The sequence below is a fragment of the Aquila chrysaetos genome, chromosome 9, assembly GCF_900496995.4.
Source record: "Aquila chrysaetos chrysaetos chromosome 9, bAquChr1.4, whole genome shotgun sequence".
Lineage (NCBI taxonomy): Eukaryota > Metazoa > Chordata > Aves > Accipitriformes > Accipitridae > Aquila > Aquila chrysaetos.
In genome coordinates, this window is record NC_044012.1 from 32,376,571 (window position 1) to 32,403,756 (window position 27,186).

General features: G+C 43.4%; 1 protein-coding gene across 4 annotated transcripts; it reads right to left on the reverse strand.

The window, feature by feature from the left end:
* Window positions 1-280: 280 nt before the first annotated feature.
* RILPL1 (Rab interacting lysosomal protein like 1) lies at window positions 281-26,727 on the reverse strand. Of its 4 annotated transcripts, none has more exons than XM_030025273.2 (8): window positions 26,210-26,727; window positions 22,381-22,531; window positions 16,643-16,761; window positions 15,125-15,343; window positions 10,599-10,771; window positions 9,969-10,061; window positions 5,726-5,813; window positions 281-3,250 (listed from the first exon to the last, which is right to left on the reverse strand). In XM_030025273.2, exons 1-8 carry the CDS (start codon window positions 26,507-26,509, stop codon window positions 3,245-3,247), a joined length of 1,149 nt encoding a protein of 382 aa, XP_029881133.1. In that variant the 5' UTR covers window positions 26,510-26,727; the 3' UTR covers window positions 281-3,244. The 4 variants fall into 4 exon arrangements, with proteins under 4 accessions (XP_029881133.1, XP_029881132.1, XP_029881134.1 ...); XM_030025274.2 differs by lacking the exon at window positions 5,726-5,813 and adding an exon at window positions 6,655-6,730 and having other exon boundaries at window positions 3,139-3,250; XM_030025272.2 differs by lacking the exon at window positions 5,726-5,813.
* Window positions 26,728-27,186: the final 459 nt, after the last annotated feature.

Here is a 27,186-nt window from a genome sequence, read left to right on the forward strand (position 1 = left end):
AAAGGCTCTGTGGCATTCTTTGTCATCATAAGCTGTTCCTAAATATTTGCTAATGTATTTTAAACTCTATTTTTTGTTGTTAGCCTTTGAATTGCCCTATCTTAAACCTTGCCTAGTTTAAGCCTTTATTTCCATGAAGAGTTGTATGAGCCTTTTTCAGGGGAAAGAAGACAGACCTGTATGCTGCATCCCCAAGAAGAGCTGGTATTAACTTTCCACAAAAAAAAGGACACAAGTCTTGCAGAAATACTTGTTTTTCAGAAATATTTATTAAACTGTTAAAATGATTTACTGCCCAACCAAAAAAAAAAAAAAAAAACCCAACCAAAAAAACTTCAGTGATCCTGCACTTTGCAGACAGGATTATTACGCCCCTTACCGGACAACATCCTGGCCCCTTTTCTAAAAGCAGATTTTACTTGAATATTGAGAAACAATACACGACAGATCTTTAAATCTTTACATACTCCTCCCTATATGCCATCCTTTCTGATGGCACTTGGAGTGTGTAAACTCAGCGTTTCAAACATGAGAATGAGGAGTGAAGTGGTTAATGCTAGCAGGTCAGGAGTGACTAATTAGATTTTTGAGGTAATGGGCTACAGAGATGAGTGGGGGAAGGTTGTACTGCTTAGTGCCATTGTTTGAAATTGGCTGCAGATTTGACCCGACAATAGTGCACTGGGCTCTGGTGTACGGGACAAGCTTTGCGTGCACTAGGCCAGGAGACGTCCTTTGTAATACACCAGCTTAGGTGCTGTGGGAAAACAGTTCAGACTCTGTATTTCTGTTATCCCAGTTCGTTGCTCTCAGCTGATTTCAGAAATGATGTGCTTATTCAGGCCGTGCATCCGCTGCATTCTTGCATTGTTTCCAATCACTGCATCTCTTCTAAATGTGCCGAACGACTGTAAACTATGCTAGGGAGAGACTCAACGGGCATCATTCACAATTTACTTTAACTGCCTGATATAACTAGTGTACTTTTTTTTTTTTTCCTAACATGGAAGCGAAATTGAGATCTTAGCAACTTAAGTGTCATTAAATTAAGACACTCCCCCAATTTAAGAATTGCTTTTCACACAAGGGGGGAAGTGCTGCTGTTTTATGGACACAGCTTTCCGTAAGCATAAAACTTAAGATATGTTACCAAAACGTAACCAGGCAAATGCATATCTGCCTAATACTAGCATCAGACACTACCGTCACTATTTCAGATGCAGATGTCTTTCATATAAGGCCACATTTCCTCCCTGCCCCGAACTGCAATGACACCAGAGAGGCACAGTAAACACTTTCTCTACCTAGAACACGTGGAAGGTCTGTGTTCAAAATGTAGCACAGTTACAGTCAGAAGCAGAGCAGCATTCAGCCCACCACTGCAAAAACAGTTTCCCGGCAGTTTCACTCTAGATGGGCTAAAAACCATTTGCTGCCCATACACATTAAAGAATCCAGAGTCTTTGATTACCCTGCATCAAAAACTGGCCTGCACTAAACCCTCTTGCTTGCTGTCATTCAGGAGTTCTTCAAGACTTCCTCCTACATTCAGTACCTGGAGTAGTTGGAGTGTTACCCAGCCTGAGCATTGTTTTTTCCTCTTAGCGCTACTCCTGAGAAGAGGCTCTACACCGACCAGATGTAGTTGCTGGGGGTAAGGTGCCAACAGCAGCTCACAGCCCCCTGCACTAAGCTACATGTGCAGAAGTTGCCTACAGCCTTGTCGTAACTAGATGCTCCTCACCAGCAGCACGGTGCTCCAGTGCGGACTCTCCTAGCACACAGCCAAATTCACAGAAAGACCTCAGCACCTCCCTCGCAAGGAGCCGCGGATGCACTCACCCTCTCCCGCCTGCCTAGGTGCCTTCGTGGAGTGTGTGGTGCGGAGGCAGGGTGTGCACTGACACAGGACTGTACGCAACAGTTACACTGCGTGGGGCTTTAGTGTCATGGTTTTTGTGAGTACAATCTGAGTCAGACCCAAGGGTCCCACAAGCTCAATTGCAAAGCAGATCTAAATCCCACCTCCTGGCAGTTCAGCTGTGCTGGGCTTTTGCTGGCAAGTTAAGCCCCTGCAACTGCAGGCTACCCAAACATCAACCAACATGAGTGGAGCAGCCTGCACATATAGAATTCATCTGCTCTGCCTAAGTAGTGTTTAGACTAGTCAGAGAAAACATTTTGAGTTGGGGTCATCTCTAAGTCAGTTGAAATAGTTCATGTCAGCTAGTTGAGGATGTCTTTCAATCTGAAGTTAGGCAGAAAATTGGAGTGTGACTTAATTAAAAACCTGTCTGTGGGAAAGAGACCTAATTCCTTTACAGCAGCTGTGTGCTATTCTAGGGGGAAGTCCCTGGTAAGAAGGAAAAAATTCAAGTGTTAGAATTCCTCCTTGTAAGCAGTTTGTTTTCCATTAATACTACGGAACTCATGGCAAAATGCAAGGCACGCTCACCTCATACATCGGTTTCTTCATGCTTTAGGCACTATAAGCAGCAAGGGAAATGTACACTCACTATCCCTCTCAAGGCTACTCCAGTTCATCAATTTGTATCGGGTGGATTTCCAAGTGGTTACTCTGCAAAACGCAGATGCCAGCTGAACTTGACACAGCAGTACTATGACCTGCCATGGAGAGCGGCCAGCTGTCGTATCCCTCTTGAAAAAATTCTTACAGAAATAAAAAGCAAAACAACCGATAGTGTTAACAAACAGGGTAAAAGAGTCTTTGCCACTAGATATTGTACACTGCAAACAAACTTCTAATAATGGCACAGGTCCTTTTTTTGGTTTAAAGAAGCTTGTGTTACTGTAGTTAATGCATGAACAAGACCATAGACTTGTTATTCAGCACAAAACAAGTCATCTAGAAGCTTCGATGCCCCAGGGTATCAGCGACCGTTACTACAAACCTTGGATTCTGTTTTCAGCAAACAGTCACCAAGTAAACAGCGAGGGATCCCTTTTGAAGAGTACATCTGAAACACAACCACTGAGGTGTGCAAGGCAAATAAAAGTGATGAGCTGCCGGATTTTTTTACAGAAGCTTCTTGTTACTAGACTGTTGAGATCTACTGCGGTAAACCAAACACCTCAAGGTTTTAGTCACAGGTGCTGCAGGGCTTCTTGTCCTTGTTCGGTGTAGAAGTCATCTTTATTTGAATGTGACCATTCTCCAAAAGTATCCTGGAAGTGGACATTTTTCTGTGATGCCTGCATACGTTTCTTATCACGGGAGAAGAAACTAAACCTTCCGGGAAGGGAGGAGTAAGGGAGGGGAGGGAAAAGAGAGAACACTGCTTAGCATCTTGAAAACACTTCAAACACCCGACACGATACACAGCACAACAAAACACAGAGCAAAAAAATCTGTTTGCATCTGCAAAAATCAAGGCAGTGAAGCCTGATGGGAGTGCATGTCAAAATGTTATTAGAGATGAAGCCATTGCAATCTCAAGCAGTTTGGCTATGGAAGCCTCAAGTAAGCTCTAAATGCTGTTGACTCTACAAGGTGCAGGTATCATTTTAGATGTATATTCCCCCTTCCCCAGCCCTGAGATAAAGAAGCGACACAATACAGGTTAGTTTCTTGGCGTAAGTAAAGTGGTATCTTTGGCATTGAATCTATAATTTACCATAAAGCAGAAACAGAGAATGTTTTTAAGGGTGTCAGCAAGGACATTCTAAAGATAAGAAAATAAGCCTCCACATTTTTTCCAAGTGTACAGACTTTGAGAGATAGACTTGATTCCTGCAAAAATAAATGAATAAATGCACATATGTGCACAAGAGTTTGCAGGATGAAGGCTCTGAACAAAGGCACACAAGTGTGCACGTCATTTCCTGTCACACAGCTTGGGTGCTCTAAGATAATGACGTACATGAACCAACAGCCATTTAATACAACAACAAATTGCCAGCTGACAACAGAGCTAAAAAAATACAGTTGGAAAAATCCTTAGTATCATTTTATTTGTATAGGATGAAGTTACTTGATTAGGCAAATTCAGTGTTTGTCATGAGTTCAGTACAAGAGGTGTTAGTGCAGTGTTTAGGTCTGCTGAGAAATGCAAAAGTTGTGGTTCCAGCTACCAAAAGTTTGAATTGGCTGCATACCCTTTTGGTTTTAATGGTGCACTTTAGGAGGTAAATATTGTTTTGCTTGCACAGTACCAAGCATAATGCAGTTCTGATCCAGGACGGGAATTGCTAAATGCTGCTACAGTAAGAGGCTATGCAAATATAAACTCAACTTTGACAGGTGATGGAATATTTGTCAGGGCATAAACCTGACCCTATGTCCACGCCCCACCGTCCTCGGCATTCTTCCTCCACCCACACGCCCTTAAGTCTCCCCTCAGTACCATGATCCCAACCGTCCAAGCCGCCTTGTGCAGACCAGGGAGTTCTGCCTTCGATGCCTCTAGTCACATAGGAGGCTGTATTTGAGTGTCAGATGAGGTTTAAGGCAGCTTTCCTGAAAAAATATCCTATCATATGTGCAGGTAAGCATGATGATAATTATTAAGAATATCAAGAATATTAAGAATAATTATTTCTTAACTAGAAAGTGATATAAAAAGCTACACAACTGCAATGCCAGATAACTAACGTTGCTAGCAGGACCTGAACTTTTGCATTTCCTGGCTTCAAATGTGCGGCCGTAATAGTGAAATAAGTCTTTTGTACTTAATTAGCCTCATACTTTTCTACTACCTTCATCACAGGAGCTCAGAAATTCACACACATATGCTATGTCTTTTCAGGGACAGATCCAATTCCAGCTGACAAAAGAACTGTCTAGCCACTGAAGCTTTTTGCTGAGCATGTTTGGTCCTGCATGGTCAGGCTTAGTATCTTGAAGTCCACACAAAGCACTGCTGTATTTATGCAGTAAGTTTCAAATGTCAAAGTTCAGTAATTTTTCACTTTATCATGAAATTAAGTAAGAGAAAAATATGTTCATAAAATCTCTACATGGAGCAGAAGGGTTAAGCTTTCTTAATTCCTTCTGAAACAATTAAAATTGTTATTATGCCTAGAAAACTCTCATGAAGGATGTTTGGAAAAAGCATGTCTGTGTGGAGAGGAAGGGAATTTAAATACTGTGTTGCTTCTGTAAATATAAAGATCACTAAAGCAGCAGTTCTAATGCAAAGAGACTTTGCATTAACAATTATCAGTACGTCTTCCAGGGACAGCCAAGAATAGGATGATAGAATGGATTATCCAGAGTGTATACTCTATTCCAAGATACATAATTAGAGACAAAATATACAGCGCATAGATAGAAAGACATGGAAGCAACAGCCTGTAATTAACACTGAAAATGTAGATATCAGCCATTACATTCTGTAAATCTAACTGACTTGTAACATGTCATTAGAGTGACATGGGTTTCTTGAAAAGCATTGGTGTGAATTGTGAATAGGCACGCTTAGTAAGCAAAATTAACAGAGTTAAAATTGCATATTGCAACAATTTTCTAAGGAGTAATGATTGGTTTAGCATGGTACCATTAAGGTAAAAGGTGATAAAATGTCAATACTTGAGGATGAGCATGGAGGACTACAATGAGCTGTGTACTGACTGGTCATTCTGATTGGCACTTTGTTCTTCTGTGATCCCACAGGCAGCCGATGAGAATGCAACCAGCAGTGCATGTTAACACAGGGTCATGCAAAAGGAAACCACGGTACCAAACATTTAAAAAAAAAATTCCTACAAGGGACACAAGTCTTCTTATTGGCTGCAATGTGGGATCGTCTGGAATCAATCCAGCTGCTACCATGGGCATTATGGCTGTAAAGATCCTGGTCAGGAAAGTACAGACACAGAAGAGGTAAGACTGGAGCAAGGGAAAGAAAAAGCATTCCATTAAAAAGAAAAGAAGCAAACATGATACACGGGGTTACTTTGAATTACCACACAGGACATGTTACAGGGAGAGGTGGATCTGCATCACCCAAGACAGCTCTCCTCAGTGAAAAACTCTTATTTAGAAAAAACAGTCATTGTAACAGTTTAAATTGCTTTTGAATTTCTAAAAGATACCACTTTTCTGTTGTGAGGCAGCCTGCAATCTGGGTTGGATTTCATCAAGGTATTACCACCTCTAGCAATGCAGAGCAGAGTGCACATTTTTCTTCCCAAGAGACAAACAGGCACATACATAATGAAATGAAGGATGAAGGTGTATGTTAAGGAATACAAAACAGGACTCTGCTGTGAATACTGGATATTTGCACGTAAAACAGGGTTAGACAGGACCAGCATCACAGTTAAAAATTTTACAAATGTTACAGTTGATAGTTTCAAGTTAAAAACCAGTATCGCTGGTGAAATCTTGAAATAACTTCCTATGCAAGCTACTTGGTTAAAGGGCCTATGTATCTGTTCCAAAAGAACCTGCATTGCTTCACATGCAGAAAGATGCCAAGTGCAGGCAGCTAAATACTTCATTGAAACCTTGCAACTACTCTAGCAGAAACACTTTCTAGCTGGCTAGCAGCAAGACTGTTTCTTTGTAAGAGTTCAGCACTTTTGCTACGCATTATACAACTCATGCAACTTAGAGGTTGAAAGAGCACGCTGGCTTGGTGCTCTATGCCCAGCCAGCCCCACACAAACCTGCCAACACACCTTCATCCATACCTGGAATACCCTCTGTTTTTCTAAGGATTCTCCTCAGAGGTTCTCCCTTGTGCCAAATATTTTTTTGAACTGTGGACTAATGTCAATTAAAGATTAAGTTGAAATCACGAGAGACATTTCACTTGTGACCAAATGCAGCTCTCCCCAACACAGTCACTCTAACTGGTATTCTTAGATTAAAAATTAAAACAAACAAGCAAACATTGTTGTATCATTAGCAGTAGCTAGGACTTCTGTTTTTACGCATTGTGGTATGGTCCATGAGCTGCAGAAATGAGACAGACACATCAGCTTTTGTAGACTGCAAGAATAGGAAAACTTATGGCTGTTTCAGGCATTACATCAGTGACAAACAAGCACGTATCCTTAAAAAGAAAACAAAAGGGTGTTTTCTGCTCAAAACAGAGGGAGCATTTTTAATCCTTGTACTCTTCTTCCTCAGTAAAGCCTCCTGGTTACATTATTTCATCAAAACTCTGACATGTGATGTGGTAGAGACAAACGTAGAAATCAGTCAGTCTGAGATCAGAACTCAGAGTTTGCCCCACAAATGTGCAAACCCTGGGAGTGAAAAAATGTTGATTTCTGTAACTTCTGCTTTCCTTTCTTTATGGGGATGCAACACAGAATCACCCGAGCACATCTTAGATGGTACAGGCTATATATATATATCTGTCTCATTCCCCAAGATACTGCACGGTCAAGAAAAAAAGGGCACATTACGCAGGCAAGCATAAAACTTCTCTTGAGAGGATAGCAACAGTGTCTCCTATTTTTGTACTTCAGCTGTTTGTTTAATCAGGAGGAAAAGTCTGAAACAAAGGGAAAAGCAACCCTGCTTTCATTTGTAAAGGCACTCTGCACACAGATATCAGCATTACAAGTTTTCAGCACATCATTAGGTATGCAGAGTTTATGTGCCAGTGTGTTACCCAGGTAGCCATATAGCGAGGTGCTGACAGCATCCTGCCTGGGAGAGGGAGAAGGGAGCTCTGGAGACAGCTCACAGCAGGCAGGGACTGCAGGTGGGGCAGGAAGGGTGCTATAACAGGGCAGAACAGCTGCTACACTTGGGTTCTTTGTTTTTCCCAGCAGTGAAATTTCCTGTCTTTTTAAAGCCCATCTACAAGTAGACTGTTGACAACACACACAGACAGTAGGGGGGGAAAGAAAATAAACCCACTCTAGACAAATCCTATCCAGACAGGCTGCAATAATAAGACAAACCTGAAAACTATTACCATCCTTCAAGTTACTTAAGACAGTTTTATCTCCCTTTATTTAGTATGACGGCTAAATGAAGAGAGAGCAGAAAGAAACCTGGGGACAGAGCATGAAAGCTAAAGAAAGTAATTTCATCCTGACAGCAGGTTCAATACATGCTTCCACTGTCTGGCAGAAGAGGACTCTTGCCTTTTCTGAAAGGGTCCAAACCAACATGATTTCATGTTTTATTCTGTGTGGTTTTAGTTATATGAATTTAACACAGATTCTGAGAAACAGAAAGATTGGATAGATGTCTGAAAATGTGCACTGATTGAATAGGCTGGGGCTCAACAGGTTTTCCCTAAAAAATTAACTGAGAGGAAGAAAGCACTGAGATAACTGGTTGAAAACACGTATGTGCCTCCTGCCATGGGTCCCTGCGTTGCTTACGCGTGTATGCAGAAGGCAGAGTCAAAGCTAATACCTCGTCAGCATGTATTCTGTCTTACATCTATTTACATTTTTATGCTGCCTTTCCTTCATAAATCAAACATGGAAGCTGCAATCAACACAAACTGCGTAAGCTGAAACCAGCCATCCCCCACAACGGGATAAGCATTAAAAAGTACTAAAATAAAAGAGTAGCTTTACAGTGGAGATCTTGTGAGACAAAGTATTATTATTATCATCACAGTTGCAGAATGAAAACTTAAGTCCAAACTCAAAGTGTATTTTCTAGTCACGTGAGAGCAAGGGTTCTCTCAGCAAACAAAGCATCACAGAGAGAAGCTGGAGTCTACTGAAAATAATCAGAAGTGCCCTCCTGACTTTATGGTGTTTTGGATCAGTCCAGATCTTCCAAAGGAACTTACTCTTACAGGGCTGCTGCTATTATTAAACAAGGACTGAAGGCTATGGACATGGGGAGAGGATGGAAGAGCTTTTTATGTGGAAACAAATGACTTCCAAATTTATGCAGTTAAAAAAAAGTTAAGCTTCCAGTATCACAAACATCCAGACTCGCTATAAGTTTACAAGACTTAATTTGAAATAAATAAATATGCAAGGAGGGAGTTTCAACAGACAAATGGATTGGCTAACACTATGATTTTATAAATAAGTGATATACTAGTAAATGCACACCTCTGACAGTAAGCTTAGGTTTCAGACAGCAACATTAAATACTTCACCAGAAGAACGTGGGGTTCTTTATAGCCAAGAAAGCTGGCATTCTCTCCAGCAGCAAATTTCTTCAGCAAAAAAAAGGTTTTTGTGCTGTACACATAGTGCAAGTCAGGCTCTAAAGGCTTAGGTCAACAGGGAAACAGGCACAGTGAGGTCATGGGGAAACCTTGCTCTCCACACCCAACTGCTATGGGTCTGCAGCTGGCTTTACTTGTGAACAACACTCCTTACATGTCTTCCGAGCATGACCTGAGGGCCTGGGGTTTCCGACACTCCACCACCTTAGGATCTGTGTGTTGAGGAACTGGGACTTGCAGTTGAACAGGAGCATTGTTCCTACAATCCTTGCACACTGAGATCTGGCACTGACTTCAGTTTTGAGCACACAGGACAGGCTGAGCGGTGCTCTGTATAAGACCACCATTAGTAGCACCTCCCTTTGGAGTATGACTATGTGGCCCAGACAAGAAAATTCTCTAGGAAGATCAGGTGTCTGTGTTTAAGAGCTCATCAGCTCATACCAGTTATAATAAAACATTGCAACACATGCTCTTTTGGTTAGCCTGAATAGTGTACTTAAGAAGGAAACATCAGAACTGGAGTGGGCTTCTTGGGCACACCAGTCTGGCCCCTAAACACAAGCACATGGAGTACAGTTGGATTCCCTACTGCTCTCTGCATGTAGGGAGCAGAATGTATCACAGGAAATAATCTGGGACTGAAAGTTGTCCCAGATCTAGGCAGTTTTGGCCAAATCCAACTGCTGTTTCATGATACCTGTCAAGTGTTCCTTCAATGTCTCTCCCATATACATTAGGGATGTAGTTATCATAATTTAAAAATTCTTTAAAATTGTCCTACCCTTAAGAAACATTTAGTATTTGCAGACTATATCCAGTATCCTTAGAAAATATGCTACTTACAGTCGTTTGATTCCAGATTCAGGCTGAGTTGAGGGTTTTGACTGAATTATGGGCGTAGGTTGAGGGGATCTAGTTTCTTCTTCCGTTTCCTCACTTGTAAGAAAGAAAAGATAATTAGTGTGCTCCTCCCGAGCCATGGAAGTGCTTTCAGTTGTAAAATTCAATCGGAGGTAGTACTGTTGATGAAGAAATGCAAAAAGATCTGTTCCAAGATCACTGAAATCAATGGGAGATTTTTCTGTCAACCAAGGAACAGCACCTAGAACTGGGTCTCCTTTCAATATTTTCTTCCCATTGTGACAAGGAGAGGGAGAAAAGGAATGCATTGAATAAAAGCTCTAGAATTTTCATTTTAGACCCACTCATCCTCATTTTTTGAAGTTCAAAAGTATTAAATGTTTGTAATCTTTCTAAGATTCAAGGGGAACCTGGGAGTTAGGGAAGGACGTAGTTTCTCCCAATTTTGAGGAACCAGATTCAAACTAAAGCTGTATGCTTGCAATCTCTACTTTAAGCCTTTGCAGAAATAAAAACTTGTTGGACACTATTTAAGAACACATTCATTGTTTCTAGACATGCCCTATGGCTCCTCTGTGTATAGCATGCAACAGGAGAGGAGATCTAACCTACCTTTTGTAATATAAAAGCTCCTCCTGAAGTAAAAACACTTTAGATTTCAATTCATTCCTCTCATGAAGGACATCCCGGAGCTCCTGCAAGGTGAATCTTGGACGATTTGGATCTTTTAAGTCCATTGCCATCTTTTCTGATTCTGAGAGGCAGTCATCATTGTTTGATTCTGTCTAGGAAGTGAAACGTGGGCTTTAAATTCACTGTGTGAGTGCATATCTGAGGAGTTTAAAGTATTTATCAGTCTAGTTCCCAACCTCTTCCTTTCAGCACTATTAAATCCTCTTTCAAGAGAAACACAGCAAATTTTAAGAGGAAAAAAATGTAGAAGGAATTTGTTTTTCATGTTAAAGACTGTCAGAAAGAACAGCTCAGTGATCTGATCACTTTGTTCTTTCCTGGGCACAGGCAGACTGATGACACACACAGGACTGGTGAGACCATGGCAGGCCTCTGAAAGATGATCCGAGCTCTATTTTACCTCTCTTCACCTGGTGTTTGGAGGACGCTTGCAAATGAGGAAAACCTAAGTGTTGTGACCTACAATCAAAGCCCTGTGCTGACAGGAATCTCTCATAGAGTTACATGTTTGGGAAAACAAACAAACACCAATTGTTTCTAGCAGGCCTGAACGCAGGGTCCAACCTGAGCCACCTAATAGGTGGTAAGTCTTCTTGTGGAGAAATTCCTGCGGAATCCAGACTGCCAGAAAGGCCACTGAAAATGTATAGTCCAATTTTTGATAAACAAGTCAGTTTAAGGAATTCATACTTTTAACAAATGGGGTAAATCAAACATCAGCCTTTTACATAAACACTGAAAAAAACGCATAGCAAAGATCATGACAGTTCCTCCGAGCTCCTCCCACTAAGAGAAGGCTCCTTTGGATGTAAACATAGTAAGTGGAAGTTTAAGTTTATATCCCCTTAATGCCTTTATTTAAAAAGCAAGATTGGTGTTAGCACCAGGATCTAGCTACAAAGTAGAAGAAAACTGCAGATGAATGCTAGATGAGGCCTTTATACATGTGTACCCTTGTCTCTTCTTTTCCTCTAAGAAGAGTTCACTGGAAGCTTGGAGGAATTTTATCTCCCAACACCCAGTTTCTGTGGCTCCCAGCAAGCCAGAACTTGCACTCTAGGCACATGGATGGATTCCCAGGCCTGTGGGGCCACTTCCTGTCACCCAGATGGACTCTAGCACTTGCACAGAACTACTTGCCCCTAACTGCTTGTGAAAATGTGGTCTGTATAAACACAGCACACAGAAGACCATCGTTCACATCCTCTACTGTTGTTCCACTCAGTGGCTGCACAGAGCTGAGGACCAGTTAATGAGAAATCACAAGTTTCTGGGAAAGGTACTCAGAATCAAGATGCTGAAAAGCAGCTACAAGCCTTTACAGGTCTGTAGGATTTCTAACAATACAAATAAATGCAGGGCACTCTGTTCCAGCAAAGTACATTTGAAATGTAGCAAAGTACATTTGAAATGTGATGCTTTTTGCAAGGACTGACTAAAGGCCAGCACATGAAATCAGAGATGCTAGCAGCCCGGTCAGCCACTTGTCCTCCTAGTAAGATGCAGAGATCAGAGTCTCAGAGCTCCTGTGTTGCAGTGACACCTCACTGGGATACAAGCTGGAAATTTGAGGAGCTAAGTACTGAAATTCTTAAATAGAGTCCATTTTTTGTAAGCCTGATCCTACCCTCTTTTGAGCTCATGTGTTTATGAAACAGTTTTGCTATTTATTGATATATGATTTCAGGTTAAACTTGGCTGGGCTAAAGTTGATGCAATATCAATTTCTACAGCAGGGATTGCAGCCCTTGTCCTGCAAAGACAAAGCAGCAGAGCAATGCTCACTTGTCCATTTGTTTGATTCACCCCATTCATCCAAATGCATTTCTTTACAGAGAATACAATAAATAAAGATTGATGCAACATAACAAGAGGTTCAAAGGAAATTACCCAAACGCTTTTCCTCTTCTTCACCCCTCTAGATTAGGGTTTGAGCTGATGTCTCTTCTTTTGGTTGCATATTTGCCACACACTTTTGCCCAAATAAGCTGTTTTTCCTAGATTTAGCTCTAACCAGCAAAGACTGAGCAGCCTGTAGCCAATGCAAATGTACTTGACTGAAGCCAACAAGCAATGTCCATTCCAGAGCATGCAGCTATTCTAGCTTTCTGCTTCCCACTGCAATCCCTGTCTAACCATCATCCTGGCAGAGAGAGCGGGGAACGGCTCTAATTAGAAGAGGCACCATTGCCATGAACTGATAAGTTAGAGAGAGGTAAAGAATGCATCCTTTCTCTCCAGAGACTGAAGACACTTTCACTCCTGCTGGCTCTAGGCCTAGGCTCCACAGCCCCATTTACAAAGCTGGGTGTCCTGGATGAATTAACAGTAGTGAAATCATCCTTTTCATTATTAATACAATGCTTGCCCAAATCAGCCGTGACATGTTAACACAACACTGGCTGTCACATTCCAGGGGGGACCAGGGTACCCCATCAGCCTTTGCCTCTGCTTCTTGATGTATATTCCCACCTACTACAAGTGAATTGGATGTTTCACTCCCTGCAGCGGTCTATCAGGCATTTACAATGCTGCTTGGTACTGGAGCTCTTACCAACACACCCAGCCAAACAAATCTATACGACAGTGCTCCTCTAAGTTCTTTCATATCATGATACCCCTTATCCTATTTTGTACTCTTCATTTAGAGCAGCATTAGGAAAGGGAAATACAGCACATTTGCTTTAGTAAGACAGAAGTAGTGTCACATGCACAAAGAAAAATTATAGGAACCATAAAGAGGACTAAGGGATACAACAGATCAGAGATGCATCTTTTTCTCAGGAAGCTCTCCTTAAGTTTGCATCTGCTCTGATCTCAACACCAAGTCAATTTGCAGATTGTCACTTTGCTTGTTCCTGCAAGTACTTGAGTATGTAAGCAGTAACATTTGGTTTTCATTTGCTAGTAACACTTCACTGCACAAATTCTAATAGGAAGCAAAAGCAGAAATAAAGCCAAAGTTGGTTCCCCTAAAAGGTGCCTTCAACTATTTATATGTTGATTTGGTAGCCAAAGACCAGCTTAGTCCTGACAGATCAAAAGTGCCGTTAGCACTGTGAGGACCAAGTGTGCCGAGCTCTGCATCGCCTCTGGGACCTCCTCTGACACAATTTCTTTCCTACTATGGTTCACATACCACCGCTATCATAGTGCACTGCACCTTTGCGACCCATTAAGGCTTACATATTTGCATATTCAGCAAGGCTTAAGCTACTTGTCAGCTGTTTATCTTTTCGGAAACCCAGACTGTTTAAGGGATGTCCTGGTTTCAGCTGGGATAGAGTTAATTTTCTTTCTAGTAGCTGGTATAGTGTTATGTTTTGCATTTAGTATAATAATGTTGATAACACACTGATGTTTGCAGTTGTTGCTAAGCAGTATTTATACCAAGTCAAGGATTTTTCAGCTTCTTATGCCCAGCCAGCAAGAAGGCTGGAGGGGCACAAGAAGTTGGGAGGGGACACAGCCAGGACAGCTGACCCAAACTGGCCAAAGGGGTATTCCCTACCATGTGATGTCATGTCCAGTATATAAACTGGGGGGAGATGGCCTGGGGGGGATCGCTGCTCGGGAGCTAACTGGGCATCAGTTGGTGAGTGGTAAGCAATTGCATTGTGCATCACTTGTTTTGTGTATTCCAATTCTTTTATTATTATTATTATTATTATTGTCATTTTACTACTGTTATTATTATCATTATTAGTTTCTTCCTTTCTGTCCTGTTAAACTGTTCTTATCTCAACCCATGAGTTTTACTTTTTCCCCCCCGATTCTCTCCCCCATCCCACTGCTGGGGGAGAGAAGTGAGTGAGCGGCTGCGTGGTGCTTAGTTGCTGGCTGGGGTTAAATCAGGACAGGGATCAGTTTGTTTTCCTTTGGGGGAAGGGATTGATGTGTACAAACAAAACGAAGCCAAACATACTAATACAGCACTACCAAAACACTATCTGCCTCCAATACAAACTAACAGCTGATACTCCAGAGATTTTGGATTGCTTCATGATGGTTTTAATAGAACACTCTCTTTTGAAGCAATGATTTTTTCTGATATCTGGCAGATTCTGCAGCCTAGTGCATGACCCAAAGGTTACACTCCCTAGGATGTACGATGGGTAGCCAAGTCTAAGGCAAGAGCTGTTCTCTAATGCAGACATCCCACTGCTAACTTGTGCTGCCACTCTGCCTTCTGTGAGACCGGTTCCCTCCTTCAGGAAGAAGGGGTCTGTTCCACTGGGTCATCATCCACCCCAATGGGGCCTTTCCTGTCACAGTGCAATGAGTGATGTTGCTCTCTGTATGTCACACCTGAACACAACATGCTGTCCCTCAAGTCCCACCATTGCCTCTGACGTGTATCAATCACATTTACCAAAGAGGTACTTGGTATGAAGTCTAAAGCTTTTTAAAAGGCTGTTTAAAAGGTGATTTCAAGTGCATCTTACCTTTACTTCCTCCCCATCTTGGCTGTCCTCACCCTGCAGTTTTTCTCTCAGTTTCCCCAGCTCTGCTCGCAAGTTGCCCATCTCCTGCTCCTTGGTTTGCAGATATGCTTCTAACTCCACCTTCTGCTCAATCAGCGCCTTCCCCTGAGCCTCAACAACGGTGATCCGGTGTCGCAGGTCATGGTTAATTTTCATTAACCTGTTCTGTTGCTGCTGAAGCTGCAAAACATTGATCTGATAGGTCAGCATCCATTCAGCCATCAGCCATGACAGCCAAGTCCCAAACATTATATTAAAGAAAATTCTTCCCCCTCCTCAGCCCCAGATTAGTTTTTTTAATATCTAATTATCTACTACAGTTGCAGTCACCAAAGTTTAATTGGTTTCTAAAGTAAAGAGGCATTTTTCCCCTAGCACAGCGAATTCTTCAGCTAAAACCAAATCCATCACTTCTGATATTATGTTTCAAAAAAGCAAAGTTCAAGGATAGGGTGGCTTATGGGATTCCCAATCAAATCTTAACCCAGAGCTGAAGACAGACAAGACAGAGGAATCCTTAGTATTCAATTTATAAGTACTTTGCTTTGAGCTCTTAAGCTCTCTCATAAGGCAGGATGTGACCTGCTGGGCATCGTATGGACAGCACCATTTTGAAAGGCCACAGCACCTGCCAGAGGCACTTGGGTAGAGCAGAGATCATCTAGGTATGGCCCTCAGTAGCACCAGAAAAGTCCCATGACCTAAGGAGATGAGGCAGCAGGAGAATGGGAAGTGAAATATGGGTAAGGAGGCCATTCCTCCTGACACAGAAAGAACCAAGACATCATGTGATTCCCAAAGTCACAGTGGAGTCTGTGATTCATCTGAGACTAAACCCGGATCTCTTGTGCTGTGGTCCCCAGGGCCACCCATCCTCTCAGTGAGCTTCTGTTCACTGCTGGCAAAAGTAAGTGATCTGGGCTGGGCTGGGCTCAGGGCCCTTCCTCCTACCCCCTTGCAAAGAGGTAATCCACATTGCATCCCTGCTGTGAGAGTGCATGTGTGGAGGCCCTGCTGCCAATCTCTGCAGAGAATATATATAAAACATACAGTAGCCCGCTCACCTACAGCAGGGATCTCTGGGTGGAGTGAGGCATGGGGGGTTGCTGAGGAAGTTTGCACTGCCAAAGCAGAGAGAGATTCAACAAGCCAGAGAAAGCTACCATGAAAGGGGAGAGTTGTTAGGTCTTTAAGGAAACAAACACAACAACCTGTCCTTCACCCATCTTCCTCTCTTGTTACACTGTTTTCCAGTCACATTCCAAGTGTGTCTGGTCCTTCTGAATGCAGCAGAGGGTGTCTGTCTGCACTGAAGACTGCCTAATCATTTTGGACACTCCAAAGTTATGCAGAACACTTCAGTTACTGGACTAATAATCTGGCATTACTTACAAATTCTACATTAACTTAAAACTTGAAACCAGCCTATGGAAGTATGGGTGAGAAAGAAGAGAAATAGGAAGACTAAGAGCCACTTACAGCCTCTACATCCTCATTTTTAAGTCCGAGTTCCCGGTCCTTTGCTCTGATTTCATCCCTCTGTTTATCTACCACTTCCTTCAGCTTCTTCATGACTTGCCGCTCTCTCTCTGACATTCCTGGTTAAAAAAAGAACACAGAAAACAAAGTAAGGACAATCAGGAGCTGCTAAGACTGAGAACAATAAGAGTGAGAAATATTCAGGTAAAGACTCTGGAAGTTGCCTGCTGGTAGAATTACAGAGAAGCTATTAGAAGATGCTTTAAAGGTTACCTCAAGAGTAACAGGGAAAATAGATGACACAATCCACTCCATAAAGCCACTGCACAAACTTCTTAAAAAAGGAACTGACAGTCCTCAGAAACATCTATAACAGTGGAGTGACACTGCTACATCTTGCTGCCTCAGTAGTTTTACATTAGTGTTCACACTATGCACCAGGAAGCTTCATTACCTGTGTGATAATCTGTAGAATCAGCTGGCCAAGACCCTGTGAAAATTGTAAAAAAGATGGTCTGGATCCTCAGCAAGTTCTAAAGAAAATGTCGCTATTGTGGATTGCATCTAGATCCAAACCAGCTGAGGTGCACTGGACTAGAATGATTTTATGTTGAAACCCAGTTTTGTGTTGGGTGAAAGGGAGATGAAGCAGGATCTCCAGAGGGTACGCCCACCCTGTATCCAGAACAGAAATTTAGTCTGAATTATGGTCACATATTTTCTCCTCATGTTTTGCAACCCTTTCCCCATCCTATTGTTTGATAATTCTTATTTAGAATAACTGTACTGCACAGAAAAATACTACATGGCATTTCACTTGTGAAAGATGTTTGGAACATTGCCAAGAATCCAACATTGATCCTGTTTGAAAATGAATAAAGGATTAGATTAACTTGAAATCTGACCAGCGAATCATTAGGAAATGTCATAAATCATAAAATGGGAAGTATTCTTCCATTATTTACCATTACAGAGATAATCGAGAACTCCTGGCACTACAGTGACAGGCTCTTCAGAGCAAACACAGACTAGACGATTTAACTTGATGAGATGATGGATGTACGACACTAACTTTTCATGATAACATGCAGACATGCAGTTTGATGGTCCTCAACTATCGCATAAAATCACATTGCACAACAACTCATAGGACAGCTTGAAGATGAAAGCCTGTGACCAGGGCAGTGTGTGGCTGCTCTGGCCAAAGTCTAGTCCAAGCAGGAGCTCAAATCCAGGGTCTACTGCTGTCTTGTTCTAATACCTTTGGCAAAGTACTTAGTTACTTGGGTCCTCAGCTTCCTCCATTTACGAGCTGCAAGTGGCGATAATTCAGTCACCCCTGCAGGGTGGCTAGAAAGCCACTTCCTTTTTAATATATTAAAGCAGTTCCCACATCCCACATCAGAAATATGCTGCATACACATCAAATGTATCCAGCTGTCAAGTCTCTATTTTCTAACAACAGCTCAGACTTTCTGGTTATGTTCTTCCCTCATCAGAGAAATCCAAAGTTGCTCCCATAAGACAATGTAGGCTGCATGCCTTTAGGACTCCAGCTTACAGATCATCTACAGTTTGAACTGATGGATAATACAGTAGAGCAAGACAAACGAGAGAGAGACAGAGAGAGATAAAGGGAGTAACTCTTGGTGGATGTGCACTCCCGCAGCAGCTGTGGGTTCCCATGCAGGCATAAAAAGCATACTACTGCAAACAGAGGGAACAGCAGCTCTGATCCCTCATTGGTAAAGGACGTAGGGTCTCCCAGAGCTATGGTACAGCAGAGAACAAGTAACCGTTCTGCTGGGAAAAGGACTGGTGATCATGGCTGGCCAGGAATTTGGTTCAGAGGACGTGCTCCTGTCAAACCCCAGAAAAGAGCTGAGTGTGACATGGTGTTCACATTCTAGTATTACATTCTCCTCTTTTTTAATTCTGTGGTAAGTTTGCCTGCTCTATTTCTGGACCCTGGTCCTTATCACCTCTGCTCTAGGTTCTAGTTCTTTGCAGAATAATTTTAATTCTTCACAGTGATAACAGCTCATACCCACCAGGGAGGACAAGCAGACACTGACACATACTGCTACTTAACTATTCGAGAAGATCCACATTTTCCTATCACAACACAGGTCTGATACATCACTGTATGCACAATCTCACTACAGGTTCCCAGATCCACACTCTGCAGCCAGTCTCAGGGCTGGGGCCTAAAACATCAGCTATTTTAAAAAGCAAAAAAATCCAAAACTTTGCCTTGATGTACAGAGGGATTGCAGTGAAACTTTAGACTGGTGGTTTCATCCCAGTAGGAGCTAGGAATAGTGAGTGCAGCTATATTCATTAGTACTTGTGAGATGCTTTGAGATCTCTAGATAGCAGGTTCTATTTAAAGAATAAGTACCATTTCAGTGCTGACTGCTTTTCCTCCCACTGTTCTTATTTTTCTCCCTAACATTTGGTCAACCTGAAAGACTTCAGTTGTGTGCACAGATCACTACATTATCATTTTTATTTCAAGAGGAGGGGAAAGGAAAGGTGGGAAGTGTTTATGAAACAGTCACATCTTCTTCCATTTCCTCAGGCACTGGGGAAGAGGAGAGGGAAATCACTAAGTGCCCTAAATGTAAAGTAATTATCTCTAAATGATTCAAACTCTAATAACTGCAAGATCTTAAATGGCACACCCAGCCAGCTTCCCTAGGTACATCCTATGAGCAGCTTCCTGTGGATTGCTGTGATCATAGCATTGTTGAAGTAAGAGAAAGGAAAGCAGCTGGGGAAAAAAAAAAAAAAAAAAAAGAAAGGAAAAAAACCCCAGAACATCCTCTAAGTTTTTGTTTAGGGACCTGTGTACTGTTGCATTTATAGAACATCTATCACAACAGGCCAAAGTGCCAGTCAGGGCCTGTGGCACTATACCACTACCAAAATACTTAGAATAGAAGTTTGCCTCCCCTTTTGAAAGGGAATTGTAGGTTCCTCAGCAGCCTAGCACAAGAGGTTCACACAACTGTTGACATCCTGCTGCTTGTCTACGTTACCACAGCCAGTCTGAGACAGCAGCTCCCCTTGCTGCAGTGAAACAGCAGCCTGCTTGTCCTGTTTGACACACGTTGGGTCAAGTTTGCTTGTGGCATTTTGCTAGGATATTCCAATCAGTCAGCACCATCAAGTAGTGCTCAGTTTGAGCCTGGGAGGAGTAGCATTAATGGATGTTGCAGACTCATCTTTAACCCCTGTGTATTCTCTATTCTGCCACATGTCCTTTCACATGAACCCTGCTCTGGTCAGACTCTCAGCAGGTGCCCTCTGTGCAGAACTCTCCTGTTCAGATAGGATTGCCCCTGCCTCTGTCATAAAAACCTTCATTATGCTAAAGTGAGGCTCTGTGAACTCTGATGCAACTTATTAATTGGCAAGGATTGAATCTCAAAGTCTTGTACACTCAAATCACTGGCCTCTGTTGCCTGTGCTAAAAATAACCCCTTTAACTGTCTGATGAGTAAGCAGCAAGCTGTTAATCCCATGGGCTAGCCACTAAGGGGAGACATGATCACAATACTAAATCATGTTGAGATATGAAGGCTGGAGTCTGGTCAAAGTTAGTCCAGCTAACAAAGCGTTTAGCTTGAAAACCTGCCTCTCTACACTCTACATGTATCAGATCAAATGATGAAGACTGAAAAAAAAAGCATCACGACTGCTTTTTGGCGCTAGCCAAACAAGTAATTTGAGACAAATCTATGCCATTTGCTAATGAAAAAATTTCCTGAAAGGAAAACAGTTGGGTTTGATATAATAGGTCCCAGTAATAAGATGGGGTTGCTATAAATGAATGTGATTTGACTTAAACTGATTGCTTTGGCCAAAGAATATCAGTGATCCCAAAAATCTGACCTCTGGAATGGGTTTATGGGTTTTGTTTGTGTTATTATACTTCGGTAGACACAGTAAAAATAACATGAAAAGCATTCCTGGCATTTGCTTGGCTAGCTGAATGTGAAGAGTATGGCTATATTTAAATACAAGCACATGAGCTGCAGTGAGCTAGATACCCACTGGAAGAAAAAAAAAAAAAAAACCCAGAAAGAAGAGAAAACAAAGGGGAAGCCGGTTCTTTATAACAAGATGTCATAGTCTTCATGGTCCATGACTCATCACTGCCATTCTGAAATCTTGCATGGAGTTTGTAAGGCTGATGTTGAGCTACTTCTTTGCCATTAATTGACTCCTAAATTGAAAGCATTGATTTGTTTTAAAAAAAAGTGATCTTGAGAGGTTTAACAATTTTTACTTTTTGAAGATTTCATCATACTCCTCTCCAGGGCAAGTGAGCAGTACGCAGCCTCTGGCAGAAAGCAAGTGCAACTTCTGCAGTGTTGGACAGAGTTTCATCCACCTACAGCAAGTCTCCATTTAATCCCAACCTCCAGTGTCTGGAAAAGGATATCCCTTTGCTCCTAATGCTTTGTGGGAGAGCTGCAATGGCTCAGCTGTGTGGTCTGGTTTTCAGATTGGCCAGTGACTTTGCATGCTACACACAGGATGTTAGCCTTTTGAGGGAGCCACAACTTTACTGATAATCAGAACCTACTGTGAAAGTGGAGCTGTGGCTTGAAGCAGTGGATCAGAGTCCTGTCCATGGACAAATAGTTCAGAGATCCACCCACTTCCAGACTGACTCACCATCACAGGCAGGTTTTGCTGCTGGAGTGACGCTGTTAGTCTGCTCCATCTCTCAGCTCAAGGCTGCCTCATCCCCAAAGTTGCACAGTCTTTTTTTTTTTCTTCCCAACTCCTCAGCTTAAACCCCAGCAAGTATCATGAAATGGACTTGGTATCTAGCAGCCTCAAATGACATGCTATGAACTGTGGAGCAAACAGACATCTGTTCATCTGTCTGTGCTCTTGGGAACGAGCTATTTGCTGAGCCGTGGGCGAGAGCTGAGGATGGCAATTGTTTCAGTTGCTGTAGTGAAATCTACCTGTACTTCCAAGTCGGAATCTCATGTCTTGAACTTCATTCTGCCTCAAGAAAGAAGTTGCCCACAAATTGGTTGTTTCAACTCTTTAGGATTCATCCACTCCCTGGATTATAAATCTCTTCACTTATTCTAAATTGGCTGTAAGTCCCAAACAAGTGAGGGAACCCTAAAGGCAGGTAAACCAAGTAAAACCAGTCTCTCCTATTCTAGGAGAATATCATGATGTTCTCCTAGAACATCTCCATATGGTGGACTGATATAATTCAGACAAAGAAAGCTTGATTTGCTGCTTTACAAACTGCTGCAGTTATCCTGAATAGATCAACAGTTGCACTTATTTTTGTGCATAATGGTGTGAAATAAACATTGCTATTCTGTTTGTATTAGAAAACATGAGCAGGGCTTAAGAATGTTTTTTTGCAAAATGCGAACTAAAAAGAAAAAAAAAAGTGATAGACCAAAAAAATGAAGCTAGACTTTACTTTCAGAGATGCTTCTCAGCCAAACAAAAAGTTGTTCAGGCTTTTTTCCCTCCTACCCCCACCTCTTATCACGTCTTCAGTGTCATCATGTATTCAGAGATTTTTCTATTCAGGTAAAAAAACCCAAACAAACAAAAAACCAACCCAAATCCCCATAACCCAGACCTGCATTAATCTTTAGGAAAAAAGCCAGAATATCCAGTCAAAATTTTTTTATAAGTATTGCTTTTTATAACAAAAGCAAGTACTGAATTTGAAGTATCAAACTTGCCTTCATGCTTCTGAAATTCCTCTTCTGTGAAATTAATGTCTTTGTGAGACAAGTTTGTCATCAGTTGTTTATTCTCCTCCTGCAGCTGTGCAATTTGGGTAAGAAGGTCCTGTGCTTCCCCTCTCCAGACATCCTCCACCAGTTCTAATTCCTAAAGGGTAGACCAGGACAACACATTTATGTTTTTAAACATGTTAAGAGTCTTTGACTGGACTATTTACAGATCAGACTAGTAACAGTCCCACTATGATTCTTATAGAAAACAGTTAAATGAGACTACTTTGAATGTCTTAAGAGACATCTACTTTTCTAATGCCAGCATCAAGAAACCAACTACTGAAGTCTCCTTTTGCTACATGCTGAATGTAAATACATGAGGAGACAATTCCTGATGCAAACTATTTTGACGTGGAAGTTACCCAAAGGATGGCTCCTTATGCCCCATTTTGCTGTGAGGACCAGATTAAGGGGACTGTTGTGTTAGACAAGATAACCAAACATGAGCAAGAATTACCTCCTGCATCCCAGGAAGCAGCCGCGAAGGCTGTTATAAATGCCCCAGAAACATCACACAGCATGGGCGAGGGGAGTCAGTGTTAGGCATGCTCATTTTGAAAGACTAGCATCTCTAGTCTAAATTTCTGTTATGAAACACAAGCGTAAAATAATGAGTGCATGATACTGTGCAGCAAACCCAAAACCCCTAGTCCACATGGTAAACACAAGACAAAACTGTGCTGCTTCTTATGTAAATTGTTCTATATGGAATGTCTTGAGTGGCATCTATGTTAGCAGCAGTGAGACCAGTCAAAACAACAACTCCCATTTGTCAGGGCACTGTGTGTCAAGAGCAGCTGTCACCAATCCCTGTAAAGGTCAAATTAGGACAAAAAGTATAATGTCCTCAAGGAAAAACAGTTGTATTTAGAGCTTTACTTGTTCCAAAAGCCTTTGCCATAAATCATACTTCTGCAGTGGGGGGCATTCTCTGCTCCATTTTCATGTATGTGCTTCAAACAAAAAAAAGCTGCATGCAAATCACTGGTGCCAGGCTGAGTCACTTGCTGACTTTTACATTCATCCAGCATGCCCCTTTCCTACCTAACAACAAAACACATTCAGACAACAACCCCGCCAAGCACAGCTCTAGGCTAAAATAAGCTCTGCTGAGAGATTAAAGGATAGCTTTCTGCTTTGAATGTATGCTCTGATAATGGGAAATCGTGTTGCTATTGACTGTCCAAATGCCATTTCATTTCAGCATTTATTACTGCATTGCTGTCATTTTATAACGCTTACTGAAAGTTTTGCAGAAAACACTATATGACAAATGGATACGCAGACTTAAGAAGTAAAGAAAATTTCAGTAAATTGCCTCTGTTTTACTTGAAACTGTTTATCTTGAGAGAAAAGCAAATCTGTAATGAAACTTTATATTGCCCAATACCTAGAGTATTTACAGTGATGCTGCATATTACAACTCTGTAGCTAAAATAATGCGCTGACCTAGTTTAGATAATAAAACAGCACATTCATCAGTTATAAGCACACTGATAAAAACAAAATAGAACACACACAAACCCCCAAACTATCTAAACTTATATCATTTATGTGTGGCCACACTGTAAACATACAACTATATTAAGGTTTGCCTGGGCAAACTTTCTTATTTATTGCTATTGAAGAGCCCAATGAATTGGAGCAGAAATTAACTTCTGAACCCTCATTAGTAGAAGTATCAGACAAAGGAGGCAGATCTATGGGCCAGTAGGTGCCAGTCAGCTCAGGAAACTCCAGGCAGTGCTAAGCCAGGTTTCTGCAAAACAGATTAACGTCTAAAGATTTTAAGTATTAAAATCTCATAAACTGATGCTTGCAAGGACCACTAAAAGCTTGTCTGGATTAGGTTTTGGAGGCTTTTGGGTCACAACTATTTCTCAGTCTCTGGCTTTTTCTGCTTACCAGTACCTGTCCTGTGAAAGAGTTAGTCTTCAAACCCTCATACTAGAACACAGATGATGTGACACTACTGTTCTATAGGGACTCAGTGCACTGCGAATCAACTTGATTAAAAAAATACGTATGTATCATGTATGTTATTTTCCCTGTTAAAATACATTTCCACCAAAGTTTTGTCTGGACTGTCTGAACACTCCATGAACCATTTCATGACTATTACAGAAGCTGGCAGAGTATAGAGATGGTTAACTGGCAGGGGATCAGTTGACATCTGCAAGTACAGTGTTATGCAGTTGACATGTTTAGGAAACTTTTTAAGACATATATGAACTTCAGAAGCATCCACACAGATCATCAACTTGTACAATGATGCTGGGTGTTGCTACTGGGCCCAGTTCAGTATGCACTTCACCACACAGCATTTTGTAAATATCCAAGATAAAGAACTACTGTTGACTGGCAATACAGTGGTCTCTGTGAAATCAATGGGGAGAGCTGCCATGAGTCACTTCTTCACAGAGGTGACATGCCCTCAAAAAACCTTTTGGCAGCTAGGGCTCAGGAAGAGCTAATTTGATTCTAGCAGAGAGCCCAGACACAGTAAGGGACCAGCACAACAGACCACCCACTTGCCTCCAAGTCAAATCTGTTAGAAGGGCAAAGGCACAGGTTTGGTACACGTATTATCTATTCTCTAGACCTTCTTCATACTCTGGAGACTTACTAGGGCTTTATACATTAAAGATCTTCTACCATCCTTTTCAGAGACACTGCCCTGAGACTTCTGCTGCAAAATGTTGCAGGACTTATCCTGGATTTTTCATATGCTAAGCAGAAATCCCCTAGCTGACTCACTTTAAAACATAAAACTTGAATTTGTTTAAATTAAAGCCAACACTTGAAGTTTGAGGTCTCTCTTCCAGAAATTCCCTGCCTCCTTTTTATTCTGAATCTGCGTGTGCAAGCAGGAACGGCATGAGGCAGCAGTGATGATTTAGCACAGTCACCAGAAGAACTGTTTCTTTAAATCAGTTATCTGGATGGTTTAAAGAGTAGATCTGCCACTTCCACTGCAGTAAGCGGAGCAGCTCATGCTGTCCTGCCACATGAGGGTAACAGGAGATGGGAAATGATCTCTACCTTGGGCTTTCATGGGAGTGGGGTCAGGGAACACCATGATCACCTCAGATCAAGCCAAGGGACAACATCTTACCATCAGAGGATGGAGCAGGAAGCTGGGAGAGAGCTCTTCCCTACTCTTCAGCTCTAACACTGCCCTGAAATCACTTGGTCCTCCATCTCTCTCCTATGACTTGCCTACCCGACGAGTGTGCCAGGAAAACTAGACTGCTAAATCATTCACAGTTCTGGAGAGAAAAGTGTATTATTGTCAGTGACCTTTCCTGGCCTAGCAGGAAGCAGCACTATCCTCTCATCAGGAGAGGGGATAGAACGGGAGTCCTAATCGGGTAGACACAAGGGGAAGGAAACGCAGTGACCAGGGAAGGGGTGGAGAAAGGGAAGGAGGAAGGAAACTTCCAGGAGGGAAAGAAAAAAAAAAAAAAAAAACCAAAACCAACACAACAACACACCCAAACCCACAGCGACGCTACGGCAGCATCGGCGCAGAGCCCGTGAGCCTGCCCCGGCCGTACCCACACGCGTGCCCCGCCCGCTCCCCACCGGCTCCGCGGCATCCCGGCCCGCACCCCAGCCTCCCTCTTTGTTTTCCCCAGCGGCTGCGCGGGGCAGGGCGGGGGGGGGGGAAACGGCGGCGGCGGAGGGGCCGGGGCCCGGCTCTCCCCCGGGCCGGCTGCGGCAGGCGGGAGCAGCCCTGCCCCGCCGCGTCCCGCCCGGCCCCCGCCCGCACCTTCTGATGCTTCCGCTCCTTCTCGATGCGGTCCATCCTCTCCAGACGCAGGCGGTCGAGCTCCAGGCGCAGCTCCTCCATCTCGGGGTTGATGTGGTTGCGGCTCACCAGCACCTCCAGGATCTCCAGCACCCGCACCACCTTGGGCATGAGGCGGGCGATGGCCTCGCAGCCGTGCTGATCGATCACGCGCTCAAACTCCTGCCCCACGGCCGAGGCGATATCGTAGACGTCCATGACCGTCAGCTCCGCCGCGTTCTTCTCCAGGGCGGGCGGCGCCCCGCCGCCGCCGCCGTCCATGGCTCGCCCGGCCCCGCGGCGCCCTCATAGGCGGCGGCGGGGCGCTCTCCTCGCGGGGCGGCCCCTCCGGCAGCCGACCCCTCCTCACCCGGCGTCCCCCTCACACGGGCCGCAACTCCCGCGAACTCGGGCTGAGCTCGGCGGGGCAGGGGTGGGGGTGTGTGTGGGGGGTGTTTAAACTTGGCCGGGCGGCGTGAGGGGAGCGACGGCGGCGGCGGCGAGAGGGCGGGCGCGGCCTGCCCGCCACCACCGCCCCGCCGCTCGGGGCCAATGGCAGGCGCCGGGCGGGCCGGGGGAGGCTCCGCGCATGCCCGCGGCCGCCGCGCCTCGCCCCTCCTCTCCTCGCTTCGCGTCACCTCAGCGGGCTGCGGGAGGTGCGGCTCCGGTCTCGCCGCTTCCCGGGGCGATTCCCGCCGGGAGGAGTCGGGGTGAAAGCCGGTGTTGTGCGGGGCTTTCCGTGTGCTTTCCCTGCGCTGGGGGAGCGGAGCATCACCAAAGGCGGGTGCTGGAAGCTCGGGGCTTGCGCCGAGTCGCTTCAGCAGGCGGGATTACTGGTGCTTGTCAACTTCTTCTGCCCAAAGGCTTCGTCGTCCGGAGGTGATCACAGCGTGTTTGAAGGGTCAGAAGTCACACCCGCGCGTGTTGAGGATTGGGGATCCCACGTAGACGATACGCAG

What these genes read in the sequence shown, in the direction of transcription:
- RILPL1 (XM_030025272.2), bottom strand. Translation starts at nt 26,509, where the DNA reads ATGGACGGCGGCGGCGGCGGGGCGCCGCCCGCCCTGGAGAAGAACGCG. An exon ending in AGGAGCGGAAGCATCAGAAG is followed by an intron (nt 22,532 to 26,209) that starts GTGCGGGCGGGG and finishes TCTACCCTTTAG; the next exon opens with GAATTAGAACTGGTGGAGGA. An exon ending in AAAATGAGGATGTAGAGGCT is followed by an intron (nt 15,344 to 16,642) that starts GTAAGTGGCTCT and finishes AATGTTTTGCAG; the next exon opens with CTTCAGCAGCAACAGAACAG.